Below are 16,256 nucleotides of genomic sequence, written 5' to 3' on the forward strand. Positions count from 1 at the left end.
ACATTACATGAGGACCGTGAAAATCATTAGGCTGAGCTGCGCCACTCGATGCAGAAAAAAAAACTTATTTCCAAAAAATACTAAAGCACAAATAATGACTATGGAGTATTTGCATAAATAAATGCAAAAGCACCTCGGACCAGACTCCTGCCTCCCACACGGTCATGCAGTCCTGGCCTTCACAGCGCTGGGCAGAAGCAGGTTTTGGACCCACACAATCCCTCTCCCTAGCTCTGATCAGGGTCCCATTTCTGAGCTGCTGTGTGCAGGCTACTTGTCTGCTCTGGGTTCCTTTTCCACATGTCCTTGAACATGGTGTCCATTCTGTCATCATCCATCTGCAAAGAAACACAGGCAATATAGTAATACAAAATCAGGAAGGGAAAAATAAATACCATCATGTCTTATTCTCTTGCTCACCAGTGTATACACTCAAGACACACTTCCATATTTTCAGCCTCCTTTTACAGTAATTTTACTAATGGAGCATTTATTAATCTTTCCCGGCCCACTACCTGACGTTTTCAAAGTACTTTTCTCTAATTATAATCCCAATTAGAAAATTTCCAAAATATATATATGTATTTCAAAGAAGACAGATCCCTGATCAGCCTGCCTGTTATTCTCTGTATATCTATGTCAAGTGTATGCCAAGCATGTAAAATCCAGCACTCCTTAAAAATACACCGTTTCAAGAATCACCCAAGTGTGAAAGACTCATTGCCCTGGAAAAAGCATAAAAGCCCATAATTCTTCATATTCTTCACAGTAAGGCCTAACTGGGTGCATGGTTTAAATCAGACAACACAGTAAGGAAGGCTGATACAGTTTGGCAGAGGACACATACCTGGAGAGCAATCGTTCTAGAACATAATTTTCCCCAGATGTTCTGTAGATCCAGATTATGGCCATGTGCCCTCAAAAAATCAAACAGTTCTGCCCTGATGCAGTACACAAGTATTTTCAAGGAGACTTAGTTTGCAAATAGAGTTTTTAGGAAACTGAGATTGAATAAATTTGTTTCAGCCTTCTGTCATGCATTTGTAATAAGGAAATCAAACATTTAACTAAGGGTTTTTTTGTTATCTGTCCAGATATATAATCATACCTGTCAAGATAATTAAATAGACTTCTGGATATTTCTTCATATGCCAATAGCAAAAAAGTACTTATGTTTTAGTATGTATGCTTTAGTAACATTTCTGTTGAAGGCTAATAATAATTTGTAATGATTGCTAACAATGTATCAAAAATAGGATTGTTAAATCTTTCCACATTTCTCAGTACAGCATCCCTGAGTAGCAAAGTTTTAAAACTTTCACTTAATAAGCTGGAAAAAACACAGACCGTTGAAAATTTATGGTAGAAAATGCCTCAGAAAAAAATGACTCCATTTCTACTCATTAACTGAACAGTGATGTTAATAAAATAAAATAAACGTCTTCTCAAACATGCATATAATGAAGTATAAATAATCCTTCCACTGGGTAATGCCGTAGTTTGGGGGGAGGACCAAATGTCAGTGGTTTTGTCTTACTTAAAATATATCGTACTTCACATTTTATCAACTTCAGTACTTCATCTTTTCCAAGAAAGCTATGTCTTCTAGTTCACTTTACATATTTTCTTCAATAGTATTTGCATTTAATTTATTTTGCATTATTTTGTTTAAAAATGCCATCTACCTGTCCTCCAGATGACTGCAGCAGACTGATCCCAGTGCTTACTCCTGGGGATGCTAGCCAGCTCTTGCTAGCTTTCCTCCCTTGAAAGGTGTGGACTTGCTTTAAGTTGCTTTAAACAAGTATATGCAATTCTTGAGGACCTACTCAAGTCATAACTCTTAGCTGCCAAGCTGCCCACTGTGAAATGGGCCAGTGGGCTGGCCTGGTCAGCCAATGCAAGGAGCAGGCTGCCAGTTCAGCTACAGGGACACCAGTAGGTGATGGGTAGGCTTTGCTTGGCATGGACTGCACGTGGAGCTGCCTCCTACCTCTTGCAGTGTTCAACCACAAGAGTCTAGTTCAGCCTATTTACTGGCTGAACACAAAGATTTTCCTGTCATGGGGTGAGAAGAAAGAGAGAAGAGAGAGGCAGGCTCACTATACTTCGAGTTGCACAAATGTAGAAAGACAGATTAACAGCGGTTTATTTATTTATGTACTATTTAGGGTACCCAGAGTTTATCAAGAGCTTTAAAGACATGAAGCCTTGTTTAAAAAAAAACAAACATGAAAGCATATAATTAATTAAGGCCATGGGATTAAATCCTATCTATGTCTTTATATAAACAGCATTTAAATTTCAGTATTGTAGCGCAGATCTGTGAGAATGCTTCCTGAGGAAAGGGACTAACTGCTTTATTGAATAAGAATTGATTTAGGCATTGTGCTTAAGGATTCTCTTTCATTAAGACACAGGAGAAACAATTTCCAGCATTTCTGTCTTCCCTACATTTTGCATTGTAACATTTTGGATGAATGTATTTACTGCCCATTCACTGCCAGAAGCAGTCCACTGCAAGATTTTCACAGCTAGATATTATTTTTTAACTTAACCAAATCACTATTACCTTGTCTGGCAGGGCTGTTCGTTGCACTTGCGGATCTGCGGTTCAGGTTTTGTTAAATATTTGCACTTCTTGTTGTCTACAAGACTGATATTCTTGTTCATAATCTTTGTGCAAGAGACTGTTGTCTTCCTTTCACCTAGTAAAAAAAGAAGCAGGTTTGAGAAGAAATGAAGAATACACAAATTATTGAAGACACAGATAGAGCTATTTCTTATAGAGTTTGACTAAAAGAACTGCAAAACCAGTGCAAGAAATTCAAAGCTAGCAGAGAGCCTGAAATAAATCCTACAGTTTGTAGTGGACTGAAATAAATCCTACAGTTTGTAGTGGACATTGTGACTTTCTAACCTAGTCTTTGCACACCACCATCAAGAGTTTTTCTGCTTTACTCCTGCAACTAGTTATAGGCCAAACCCTTACTCTTGCTGGAATAATTTTCTTTCTCAATCATTGAAACCCCAGAACTGAGCAAAGCTTGCAGAAAACTACAAAGAGAAATATGGTTGTTAATTACTTCATAATATGAGGAAAGAAATGACAAATTGTGGCTGGCACTCGGATAAAGAGAATCAGCACATGTGTCCTTCAGTAGGGAGCCTGCACTATTTCCCATGAACTAGAGGCCAGATGACCTGATCTGCAGGGTCAAAAAACCATTTAGGAAGCTGGGTACTGCTGCAGAGAGCCAATGCATGCTCTGTAAAGAATCCTTGTCCTGGTGCATGGCCTGGAGCCTGGTGTCTTTTGAACATGGAAGAATAAGAAATTAAAATTTGATGGAATACCAACCACAAGCAGTAACTTGCAATAAGACTGGAGCCTAAATTTTAGAAAACTAGCAATCCTCGAATTCAGGATTTCAGTTATAAGAAAACAGACTCATAACCATTTGTTCTTATAATTACTTTTACTCTGTCTGGCAAAGGGGCTTCGTGCATGAGCAAGGAAGGCTTAAGCATGAATGTTCACCAGAGGTCAAAAATGAGCCTGTGTACGGAGCAGTTAAGTTATAAATGGACATTATGTGCATGAACACGTTGACATTTTACACAGTGCTTGTGTACGTGAGAGCACATGCAACTAATCTGTCATATCACAGCATTTGAAATGTTTGACAATTCCTTCTGCACTTATATATACATCTACGTATCCATATTCTCTCCCACGCAAAGAACACTTTTCTGCAACACAGGAGGACACAGACCAGTTATTACATATATAAAAATACACAACACCATACGGCTTCATTAATAGTGTTATCTTGACACATGCTTTGAGCATTTAAGCAGAACTATTGATAATTTTTATAATATTTATTATTCAGATTAATCAAAATATTGATGCTAAATTTTATTCACAAATATTTAGAGTAAAAGCTGCAGTATTTTATTTTCATTGTTGCTTGATATTTAGGCCAGAAAGTGAAAGAAAAGTGAAAATAATTTTGTCTAAAGTACGAAAAATCTTTCAGTAGTATTGCAGAATATTTACCTTCTAGGGAACTTTGTAATAAGTCAGCTATTTTAGACAATAACATAAAATGAAGGCCAGTTACAACAGAAAAAAATGATAAACATTAACGTAAAACATTCAAATATTTATTTAAGCATTAATGTAGAATAAATTACTAACATATTGCATTTTAGGATTTCTGCAGATGATAGAAATATTTAGAAATATCTGGGGCAATAATAATGGATTGTAGCAGCATTAAAATTGTTCTGAAAATGTATCAGAACAACTGTAAAAACTGTGAATTCACAAGTAAACAGGGATGCACTATTAAGAATCAGAGGATGCTACTACCACCATGAACAAAATACCTTCTAGGGAAGAAGCTTTCTTACCAAACCACAAAAAGCATGTTTATGGAAACTACAGCAATCTTTCATGACACCAGGATTGTTCACACAGAGGAGCTAGAACACTGTGTTCCTTATGCTGATGTTATGAAAAAGAAAAGCATTTCCAGGTTTTTCTATTTAATCACAAGGTGCAGGACAGTTTTCAGAACTGTTGATCAGAGCAACCATGATTGTCAAGGTTGTCAGAACAAAAGACAAAAATCAATACAGTGTTCACAGGCTGACTAATTCCAAAAGGTATGAACAGATCACTGTACACAGAATTTATTTAAAAAAAAAACACAAAACAAACACTCTCTGAAGTGTTTTTTAAGTGTAATTATAATTTTAAATAACATCTTATAGAAAACAGTTTGAAAGACTCTTGTTACATCAATACTGTTCATATTCCAGTATTTGTTTTCAGAATCGTTCTTCCAAAATCACATTTTTATGGTTAATAAACATAGGAAAAATATCACATCAGCATACTGTTGTAATATTTGTTCCATATGTTTCTGGATCATCCTCAACTCATGTTACTAACTGTACTTATTTGATCTGAGACTGGGATTCAGCTTTTCTGTGGTTTGAAATGTCTCTTACAGATCATTTATCTTCAGTAGTTCCAATTACAAAGTGGAATGCAATTTCTATTCTTGTTCTAGCTCTTGCACTTGTATTTCTTCTTGGAAACTGTGTCCTAAATTCGCTTGTTGGTCTAAATTTTGCTCCTTTATTACCATATTTTTCTACTTTTTATATTTAGTATGTCTTTTTCCTAGAGCTATCACAATATTTTAAATGCAATCAGAAAGCACAAGACTGACATATGTCTACATTGTATGGAAACATCCAAACCACAATGGTATTAGTATTAAATATACAACACCGATCATCAGAATAGTAATAGTATATAAACCTACAGTGTTTATACATATAGGTGCATATTGCATACACACATTTTCACTGAGTATATACATGCATATTGTATACATATATTCATTTTTGATATATGTGTGCATGTGTGTTTATAAATTTTTTTTTATTTTACCTCCACCACATACAGCATCACAGTCTTCCCAGGTAGAATGTGTCCACATGAAAAGAGGCTCTGGTACTTTAGAGCTCTGATTTTCAGGGAGAGGATCCAGTGGGATTGTGTATTCATAGTGTAAACCATAGCTCTGGTCGTGGAAGAGCAGCACCTGCAAGATACATAGAAGGAAAACCTTCCTACATACACAGACACTATGGCAGACAAACTCCAAACTGCAACTAGGTCATCTTGAAAAGCACAACAGAATGACTTGATGCTCTACTGCCTTTCAGCCCTTCTAATGGATTTGCTAGAAGAAATTTATTAATCTATCTAAATCAAGCCAATGGGAAAAAAAAATTGCTTTATTAAGAAAATTCCTTTAATTTAAAGGATTTGAATTGAGAAGTACTTCCCAATCATCTCTCTTTCTTTCTTTAGGGTGACTTAATTTTTCCCCTCCTATACTGAAATGCACCAAAAGCCAACATTTCATGGAGAACTTGGTGACTGTAATTCTGAAATGGTGATGCTGTGCTATAGTCAGCCAGGATTAAAACCATCTGCAGTAATTTTAATCTCTCTCCTTACCTGGCACATCAGCTTTTTATGATATTTGTCATAAATGCTGAGATCTTCAATCCTGCCCCAGCAACATAAAGATTGCTCTTGAATTTAAATGCATTTTTTTACAAGCAGGCTGACAGACCTCTCTCTCCTCACCCACCCCCCTAGCCACTTTTGTAGATATGTATATAAACACAAAAGCAGGTATATCTAACATAGATCTCATTCTCTTGAGGAGTCTGGAAAAAATATTAGTTGCTATGCTATCATAGGAATCAAGCTAAAAAATCGAGTTGTCATACCAGTAAATGTAAAGGTGATGTTGTGGGACCTTTGGCTGATATTTTCTCCCAGAGACCTCTCCGAACATAATGGACTGTGGTGCCAGCAATATTGAATGTTCCAGAATGCTCTATCTTCCAATCACTATTGATTGACTGTTTTCCAGCATCCCTAAGAGCTGCAAAATACACGGAAAAAGCCCAATATAAAAATGCCTGTTCAGTAGTGATTTTCTTCTCTCACTTCCTGTTTGGCTAATTTAAAAAATAGGTGAAATTCACCTAACTCTGATTGCAAAGGTGTTTATGGATCCTATTGCACATGAACTTCAGTGGGTTCAGAAACACCTGGAAGGAAGGAAGGGCAAAATCATGTGTATTTAACATTACTTTAAGTTAGTATCAGAGTTTTAATGTCTGAGAAGACTGACAGGCTCTAGCATAATTCATAATTTGAACACTGAAGGCAAAGGGAACTAATCTCTGTTCCCAGGGTGGCCATTTCTATAATCCATAAAAGCATGGGAAACAGTTTTCACAAGAGACTCTCAAGATTTGTGGAACTAAGCTAAAACTTTTAAAAAAACAAACTACTTTAGAATTCTTTCCTCTCTAATAACTACACTTGCCTTTTCTGCAGCTTAGAATGTGATAAGACTTCATACACTTCCACCACATAATTGCATGCTTCTAACAAATAGGAAAAGCTTGTTATTTTTGCCTGAATAATTTCTCATGTTGACCTAGGTAAGATATATTGCACACACTGAGAACAAAGGATTTTACATTAGTTTTCTACAGTAATTGGACTAGACTCTTCTGTGAATGATTTGTATTTTGTTTTACTTTATTTTATTCCAATCAGTTCTGAATAATCATGTGAAGTAGACTTGAAGACACCTTCTGTACAAGAAGTTTTACACGTTTGACTTCATTGAAATTGCATGTTTGGCATCAGATTGTTGTAAGAGAACCTCCACATGTTCCAAAATTTCCCTTTTTAAAGCTGTAAGTTAATGTGAGTCACTCCTGTAATCATGTCCTCTCCTATTCATATTTATACTGTTATGTTTTGTTTCTATGGGAAACAATGGCAACAGGCCTATGGACTGGCAGCAATCCAATTGACTAAGACATCACTGATGTGTACTACTGCAGCACTGTGTAATAGATGTTAAGACTATAAAATCCATTAACACTCTTGTGTAACAGTCTTGTACTAAAAAGAATCAGTGATTATACAAGACTTAAAAACTGGTATTTTAAGTTTAAGCATTCAATTGTTAATGATAATTAAGTTCTCTTTAGTGGTCAAACTGTTGGAGCTAATTTTCTTCTTGGTGGAGAAATTAAAAAAAATATACTTGAACATGCCAAGGTCCAGCAGGGTTATACTGCTCAGACGGAGCAGCATCCTCTCCCTAGGGAGCAGTATAAATCTTTCTGACTGGATTTTAAAATGACACCTGTGCCGTAGCATGCAGACATGTGCAGGAAACTGGAATACCAGCTCAGAATACAGGAATATGCCAAGTCTTGCATTTTCTGCTTTCAGATTCCTCATATGAATCACTGGTCTTAGACAAAGTCAGAATGCATGCCCTCAAGCCTTAAATTTGGACTTGGATTCAGGCACTGCAGCTTCTGTTCTTGACTCTGTCACACCCCATTTTGTAAGCAAGTTCACTGAGTTTTATTCCATACTGCACACATATTCCTATTCTTAACTTTTGACAGAGGAGGTTGCTCTGTACAAAGTAACCCAAAATAGGAAGAACATTCATAACACAAGGTGTCTTCTCTCAGGTAATTCAAGCACTACACCTACATCTGAAAAGATAACCAAAGAAAACTTGGACTGGGAAAGCCTACCACAACTGTAACCACAACCACAATTTCAGTGCTAAACCAAGGGGACTAATTACAATTGTATCTCTGTAGAGCATAAAACAGCCATCATAACAATGGTATATAATGATGGTGATGAGTGCAATGTATTTTTTAATTACTGTGCCAGGACTATATATCCTTCCAATTTCAATGAGGTGTGAGAGGCTACACAGCCAGAAAGATACAACAAATGATAATTCAGCTATTGCATCTCCCATTTCTCAGTGGGGAGCAACAGTGCCCTGGTTCTGGTCCTCCACTTGGTAAATCAGTACCTTTTTTCAGTAACCTTTTTTTTTTAATATGGACGAATCACTTCACTGCATTACCTTCATGAATTTTGTTTTCTGCTTTGTCCAAAATATAGTCGTATTTCCAGAAAAGTTTCAAAGTAATGCCATTTTGAATGATCCTTAGTTTTCCATAGAAAATATGAAAAATATGTGAAATTAAATTCTAAATGAAAGTACATTCTCTGATATTTTTTGTCAAGGAAGTAATTGCTTCACTTCAATTCAGGGTATCAGGTGTGCCTTAAGAACATTAAGACTTGAGATTTAAGTAATTTTTGAAAACAACAGGGCTAAGGCTGACTGACTGCTACTTGCCACAGTTCTCTTTATTATCCTATCCTCTTCAAAAATGGTGCAATAGTCCCTTTTCTTCAGCCACCAGGGACTTCAATGGGCTGCCATGATTTTTTCAAATATACTCGAGAATGGCTTGATAACTACATTAACAAGTTCCCTCAGGAGCATGGGATGCATCTCATTAGGCCCCATATATTTTCGTATGTTCAGTTTCTTCGGGTGGTCTTTAACCTGATCTATGATGGAAGGAACTTCATTCCACCATTCCCTGCCCTGATGCTGAGGGACTTGAAAGATATGGAAAAAGTTTTTACCATTGAAGCTGAGGCAAAAAACTGTGAAGCACTTGCAGCCTTCTCCATGCTCATTGTCATTAGTTTTTCCTTTCTTATTTTTCAGTGTGTGTTGTGGGTGCATATATTTCCTTTACTATTCCCTTTCTGACTAAAAACCCGTAGAAACCCTTATTAATCTCCCCATTCCTTGCCAAAATCAGCACTACCTGTGCCCTAGTTTTCCTGAACATATCCCCACATATATAAGCACCATCCCTCTATACTTCCCAAGAATTATGTCCCTGCTTCCACTGCCTGTGCATTCCCTTTTTACACTTTAGTTTGATCAGGAGATCCTTACTCACCCACGCTATTCTGCTGCCTTCCTTGCCTGATTTCTTATATGTTGGAAAAATCAAGAGCTATTGCAACCTAGGAAAAAATTTATCCTTAACTGTTATTAAAAACTATTGTCCTAAATCTTTAAAGAGCTGCCAGATCTGTTTTGCTCCTGTATACCCAAGGGCACTTTCCCAGGTGGTACCATCTGTAAATTCCTTAGACAACTGAAAGTTCACTCTTATAAAGTCCTGGCTTTAGTCTTCACCTGGCCCATATCCCTAAAAATCATGAGATCCAGGGCATGAACATTGCAGTCTAGGCTGCCACCAAACTCTTTACATAGTTCATGTGATGGGAAGCAACCAACAAGGTCCAGGAGCACTATTGCTCTGGTCTGTAACTTCAATGAAGAAGTTATCCTCAATACACTCTAAGAGTCTCCTGGACTATTTACAGCTTGGTGTGCTGTTTTTCCAGCAGGTATCAGGTTACTGAAATTCCCGAGCCGGATCAGAGACTGCAAGCATGATGATTCCTGTAGCTGAAGTAAGAGCACTTCATCAACAGACTCTGCTTGGTTAGGCAGCCTGTCATAACTCCCAACAAAGAAGTTTCCTTTGTTGGCCTGGCCCATAATTTTTACCCATAGGCTCTCAACCATTTCCTATGATCCTCTGTATATGAAAGGCAAACATGTTTAGTCTCGGAGGACTCTGGTCTCTGCTTTGCTCTAGGGGGCAGGGGGGAGATGAGACCAGGTTCCCTACTGGCTTCTCTTGAAATCTGAAATTACACTCTCTGCAAAGATTGCACAGATTTGGTTCTAGGTATTTTTAAACTACTAAAATTGCCAGAAATGAGGTATTCAAGATTTTTCAGACACCACATACTTTCCCACACCCTCCTGTCTCAAAATATGGCCCAACATGCTCTTTTTTTAACTAGGAAGCATTTCATGAAAGAAATCACATGGAACACGAAACACCTATAGCCTGGATGCCTATCTGAGCATTGGCAATTACAATGTCATACTGTGTTACACTGCAGATCTGAAAGGTCTACACCCCTGACGTAGCCTGATTACATATCTGAGAATAATGACAGCTAATCCACTTCTTTAGCTCAGCTGAAAATGAACAGTTTCTCTCATTTCTGACTGGCACAAAAGAATTTCAGGGTTAGGACTGTAAGTAATTTCTGTAGTTATATTCCACTAACCCATCACATTATTTCATTATAAAGCCTGTATCTTCATGCTGTTATTCAAGTGTCTCATGAATGAGCTCTCTTATTTCAATGCCTAGGGCTTCTAAGACAGAAATATTTTAATTTTCCTTTTTGTATTCTATATTAATTTTTTTTGAAAACTTGTAACACTTGCAAAATATAGATGAAAATTTAGCAACCGAAAAGGCATTATCTTACACCATAGAAATCTAGATAACGCTTGAAACTTTTTATAGCTGTTCTTATAATTTTTTTAAAGCATCTGATAGTGAACCAGGTCTCAAACTGGTATAAACAGTGTTAGCACTGCTTTAAAAATACATAACAATCTTATATCTAAAACCAATAATTCTTAGTTCAAAAGTTAATAAGTTTATGCTTCAGGAAATATTCTTTACTTAAATAAACAATCCCCATCCACTATACTGCTACATATAATACCCACTTTTGAATACTGTACTGATAAAAGAAAGATCACAAACTCTTCTGCTATTTCCAATAGCATAATTTCAGCAGGCAGGAATACCTAGTTTGGCTGTATCACTGCTCCTGCTTCTCCACAGGTGAGAAGAGACAGGAGAGTTGTCAATAGGTCAATTGGTTCAGTAAACACAGCTGCAACTTTTATCTTGTCTTTTCCTCTGCAATGCCAGAGCTCTTGTTTCCATGTTGATATACTTCACACAAAGAAGACATCTGCTCTGAACACTTGCTTCAGCAACACGATTATCCAATTATACTGCTAGTGTGGGCTGTAGTTCTACTAATCAATTTAGCAAAATAACTGCAGTATCCAGATCACGACAATTCTATTTCCTGACTATCAAGCAAATCCAGAGAAGGGAACTGTATTTTGACTCCTTCTGTATCTGACCTGTGCTGTACAAGAATGATCAGATCTATTGCCTTCTAAGCAACAGCTTCTGGTGAATGTTGAAATACGCAGTATTTACACTTTATGTCCAATTACACAATTATTACTAGCGTAGTCAGCTATATTATCTCTAAACCTTATCTTGAAATATGTTAATGACAATCGGTGAAAGAAATAGTGTTGGTCTGTATTGACTAATTTCAGGTAGAGAACCAAGTATGGTGCCAACATAAAATTAGCATAAGGAACTATAAGACAGAAACCCAATCAGAAACATGAAAGAATTTAACCTATTTTACCTTTCACATTTTTAACCACAGTATTGTGAAGAATCTTGTTTTTAAGATTAAAGACTCAAGCTCTTGCCCCAAAACTGTCATTATGCTATGCCTATTCAAAAAACATTCCTTTGCAATTCAAATTCTGCTTTCAAAATAACATATAAATGGAAAAAGTTTAAATACCTTGCGCTAGTTAAAAAAAAAAGCTGGCTGATCCTCATTCAGACATAAACCAGTCAAATTAATGAAAACAAAATTTAAGTAGCAAGCAACTGGGAGCTAATTGGTAATGTTCATAAATGAGCATCATGACTGACATTATTTCATGAGCATAAAAACCATTTCATTCTTTCTGCTTTTTGTGCAGTAAGAGTTAAATCTGTTTGCTACTCATGGAGAAGGAATAAATGTCCCTAAATGCAATGCCAGCATTCTTTTTTTTTTTTTTCATTATTCAAAAAATAGAAAATAATAGTATTTCTATTCTCCATATATGTCAATACAAAGAAACTTCAATTATTGCTTTAACACTCTTAAATATCCACGTCTGTGGTTCATTGGGGAAAAATTAAATATTCCAGGTCTCTAAATGGTGCAGGCCTCAAGGCAAACCAGCTGTCACCCACTGATAACCTAAACTGTCATAATTAAGATTCACCATCTTCAACATTCTCTCAACTGAAGTACTGAGAATATTCAAACATTTCTTAAAATGTAAATATTATTTATGAAAATAACTAAGAACAATGACCAAAACAGGGAATTTTTCATATCATTGTCCTATTTCTCACACTGTGTCTCTCACGATTTAAATTTAAGCACTGCACAAAACAATACCAATTATGATATTTCATGTATTTGCTTCACCCCTGGAACAATAATAGTAACAAAGTGTACTCTCCTACACAACTTCTTTGGACCTCATTAAAAGAGAAATACTTTTTTTAATCAGTGAAAGACAACTTTATTTAAATGCAAAAACTAAACTAAATAAATCACTGTGAGAAAGTTTGTCTATTAGAAGATTCAGACAATTCAAAACAGTACAAAGAAATACTCTTCTGCTTTTTCAATCTAATTTTAGAACTTCTGTTGGACTTTGTTAGTGAATATGTTGGTAGTGTTTGTCTTCTTGTGGTGTGAGCACAAATTATTTTATTTTTGAGAAGAAAATTATTGTCAGTAGTTTTAATGTGCTTTCCATATGAAAAATTGAAAATGTGCAAGTACACACATTTTTTAACATAATCTGAATACAGAGTTTGAAATATTTTTAAAAAAAGATGAGACAAAAGTCCAAAGCAAGACCTATATTTAAAACGATTCCGTAATAATTTGTTCAGTTCCTTAGACAAATTCGTTACAGACCTTTACTCAGAGCTTTGTTCAATGACAAAAGCATGTTTAGCTGGTACTTTTCAGTGTTGAGCAAAACATGACATTAACACTAAAACATATATAATATTTACCTAAATAACTGTGGGCTGGTTTTTCTTCCACAACTTTGATTCTCCTTGCTCCTGCAGGTATCACCAAAGCTTCCACATAACCTAAACATGAGACCAGATGTCTCAAGTTAAATAGAAAAACAGAAAAGCGTGGAAAAGTATATCTTCTATGTTTTCTCACTTCTCCTCCCCTGTTTTGCTTTTTAAATGTAGCAAGTTAAAATTTATACAGCGATATTTTGAACATTCTTGCAAAATTGAAGAAAAGCTATGGAACTGTGCATTATATTTAATATAGATACAATGCTACACAATTAAAAGAGTATAGCACAGTAAAACATAACAAGAACTAGTGAGGCTTGAAGATTTGGGCTGAAGCAGGTGAAGTTATTTCTGGTAGAATAGTTCAGTGTTATCATGATCCCCAGATGACTATAAAAGAATTTCAGTTTCACTTAGCATGAAAAGACAAATGGTATGGCACTAAAAGCAAAGCATCCTCCCACTGCTTTGTTTTTAGCTTATGTCTTTTTCGCTCCATCTCCTTCTTCTTGATTTAAACATATTCAAACCCCATTATGATAAGCTTTGATTTTGCAATCTACTTATTAATTATTAGCTTCAAAGTGAGATTGTCTCTTGATAGTGTGGGACTAAGGATGCTGAACAATTTGCTTTAAATAAAACGGTGGAAAGGCAATGCAGGTGGAAACCACTGTGCAGGCAGGAAGGTCATTAATAAATAAACACATGTTTTAGATTATCCAGGTATACTTCACAAAGGCAAAAAATATACCCATCTTTTATTATGTGTGGCTATGTGATATCCTAAAACAAAATACTTAGCATTTACAACATTTTTTCAATAAACCTGAACTGTGAAAATTAAAGCAGCACCTTTCATTTCTGTAAGTTAATAATGCTTTCTAAATATTGCTTACAGCTTCTTGAGAAGGAAAATAATTTACACAGGTGTTAAGACAGCAATGCCACAATATTGAGGATTGACACAGCACCCCGAAAAACTTCAAAGTGTGTGGATATTCACATTAAGAATAGAAAGCTGACATAACATGATTTTATTAGCAGTAACCTTCCTTGCTGTTTTTTATGTCTTGTAGTCCTCCAGACTCATCTGGGATTTGGAATCCCTGCTTTGCCTTACATTCTGCTTCAGAGAGAGTCAGACATAAATATTTTCCCCTCTTGCCTAAAGTATTATACTTCAGTCTAAAATCCACTGTAGTCCTTCATTTTTCAAAGATACGCTGTCTGCTTCTAATAAGAGTATTTTTCATGTAATTTACTTACCACCTTTAAATTCTGCAAATTTTCTACTCAAGAAACTGAAAGTGTAATGGCAAACAAATGCTGATAGTTGGTCAAATGCTGTTTCAAAGAAAAGACTTGTATACATGGTGCAAGATGCACATTATTAGGATTTCAATTTTCTACTTCTGTCAACATTATTGTGCTGGAGACAGTAAATTATTCCCATTCACAGGACAGATCATGGCAGCATTTGGATAGCTAATGTTCATTTTGCATTAGAAAATCTATTGGCTTGATATGATATGCTATGATTAGTACAAAATAATGAGTAATGAACAGGTATTAGACTTCTTCATGCATTCAGCTTTATGATTTTTCACTGCCTGGCTTAGTTTAGAAACATTAGTCTAGATAAAAAAAAATCATAATTTGGATATTAATTTGAAGAACACTAAATGAATCTAAACACTAAAAGAATTTAGTGTTCAACATTGTTTGCTAAAAATATAAACCTAATTTCTCAAATCCCTTAAAAATCAGTCTCTCCTATGAAATAGAGTGTAATGTAAGATATTTCATTCATTTTGCAATTGAAATAATGTGCAATAAATTTGCAACAAATTTTAAAATACTTATGCATTCCTATGCAATGTCTTACCATCTTTAAAAAGCTAGATCTAAAGTTCTTTTGAGGGTCTGCATAATTCTAAGAAATATAGCTTTTTTAATTTCCCAATGCTTCAAGTAATCAAAAAGACTCTGGTTTCCTTAGTACTTGAAATAAACAAACAGACATTACCTGCTCCTCTGGTATGGTTAAAATCACCTTTAATAACTTTGCATGACTTTCCATTACCATTGCATATACCACAATGATCTTCACGAGCCAGAGATCCTAATATACCATCACAGCCAAATTTCTGTGGGAGAGGAAAATAAAGGCTATTGAGACACAGGCCACATTTTTCATAAAATTGCTTTAGTATCAGGTATATCACCCTTCTGCAAGATGCCTAGCCAGCATGACCCAGCCCTGCTGAGAATGAAGGTTGCACTAGCTCGTGGCAGAGATCCCTCCCATTCCTGTGATTTTATGCAGATTGCTGCATTCACTCTTCCTACGTGGCTGGCTAACTCTACCAGCTGCTCTCCAAGAGAAACACGACTGCATTCCCATCTCCTGGTGTGACCTGTGGCACACCAGACTGTGGGTTTTTCTCTGGTTTCATGTTCATTTCAGTTTTATGTACCCCAGTTCTGTTCCCAAGATGGCTTCCCTGGCCCTGTCCTTTATCCTCCATTTTGTTGTTTACTCCAAAGTTCTTCTCCCCCACTCTGCCTACCCCTGGAGACAGCCACTGATTGGCTGCCTTTTCCCGCCAACATCCATGTCCATCACCCCTACCCCCCCATGCCAATCTCCCTGAGGCCTGGGCCTGGGGATTGGCTGGGTTCCTTCCCGCCTTTTCCCTGGTCACCCCTGAATGGATCACCCCACCTTTTGGCCACTCCCTGGTTCCTTGTCATTGGTTGCCACATGCTTTCCCCACCCCTGAACCCATGTGTATTTAAGCTGGTGTCTTTGAGCAGTCGGGGTCTCTCCTCGGAGATCCCGGTCGGAGAATAAACTGTTCTTCAACCCTTCCGTGAGAGTCCCTTCCCTTATTTCACCTGATTCCATAGCAGCTGGAGCCATCACTGAACGAGGTGGAGAGCCCCAAGTTAGAGGTTGCTGTCACGGGCACCTCGGGCTA

The 16,256-nt window shown here is 36.5% G+C and overlaps 1 protein-coding gene across 1 annotated transcript in view; it reads right to left on the bottom strand.

Annotated features, from left to right (window-relative positions):
* Positions 1–16,256, bottom strand: part of ADAMTS19 (ADAM metallopeptidase with thrombospondin type 1 motif 19) — a gene marked incomplete at its 5' end in the record, with an annotated part of 126,178 nt that overhangs the window by 18,854 nt on the left and 91,068 nt on the right. The window contains 6 exons of the mRNA XM_083884323.1: positions 134–338; positions 2,573–2,708; positions 5,471–5,624; positions 6,325–6,482; positions 13,252–13,332; positions 15,302–15,422. Of these exons, the coding sequence (XP_083740449.1) occupies positions 134–338; positions 2,573–2,708; positions 5,471–5,624; positions 6,325–6,482; positions 13,252–13,332; positions 15,302–15,422 (855 nt within the window). The remainder of the gene's footprint in view (positions 1–133; positions 339–2,572; positions 2,709–5,470; positions 5,625–6,324; positions 6,483–13,251; positions 13,333–15,301; positions 15,423–16,256) is intronic.

This window comes from Zosterops lateralis, assembly GCF_965231275.1.
Source record: "Zosterops lateralis genome assembly, chromosome: Z".
Lineage (NCBI taxonomy): Eukaryota > Metazoa > Chordata > Aves > Passeriformes > Zosteropidae > Zosterops > Zosterops lateralis.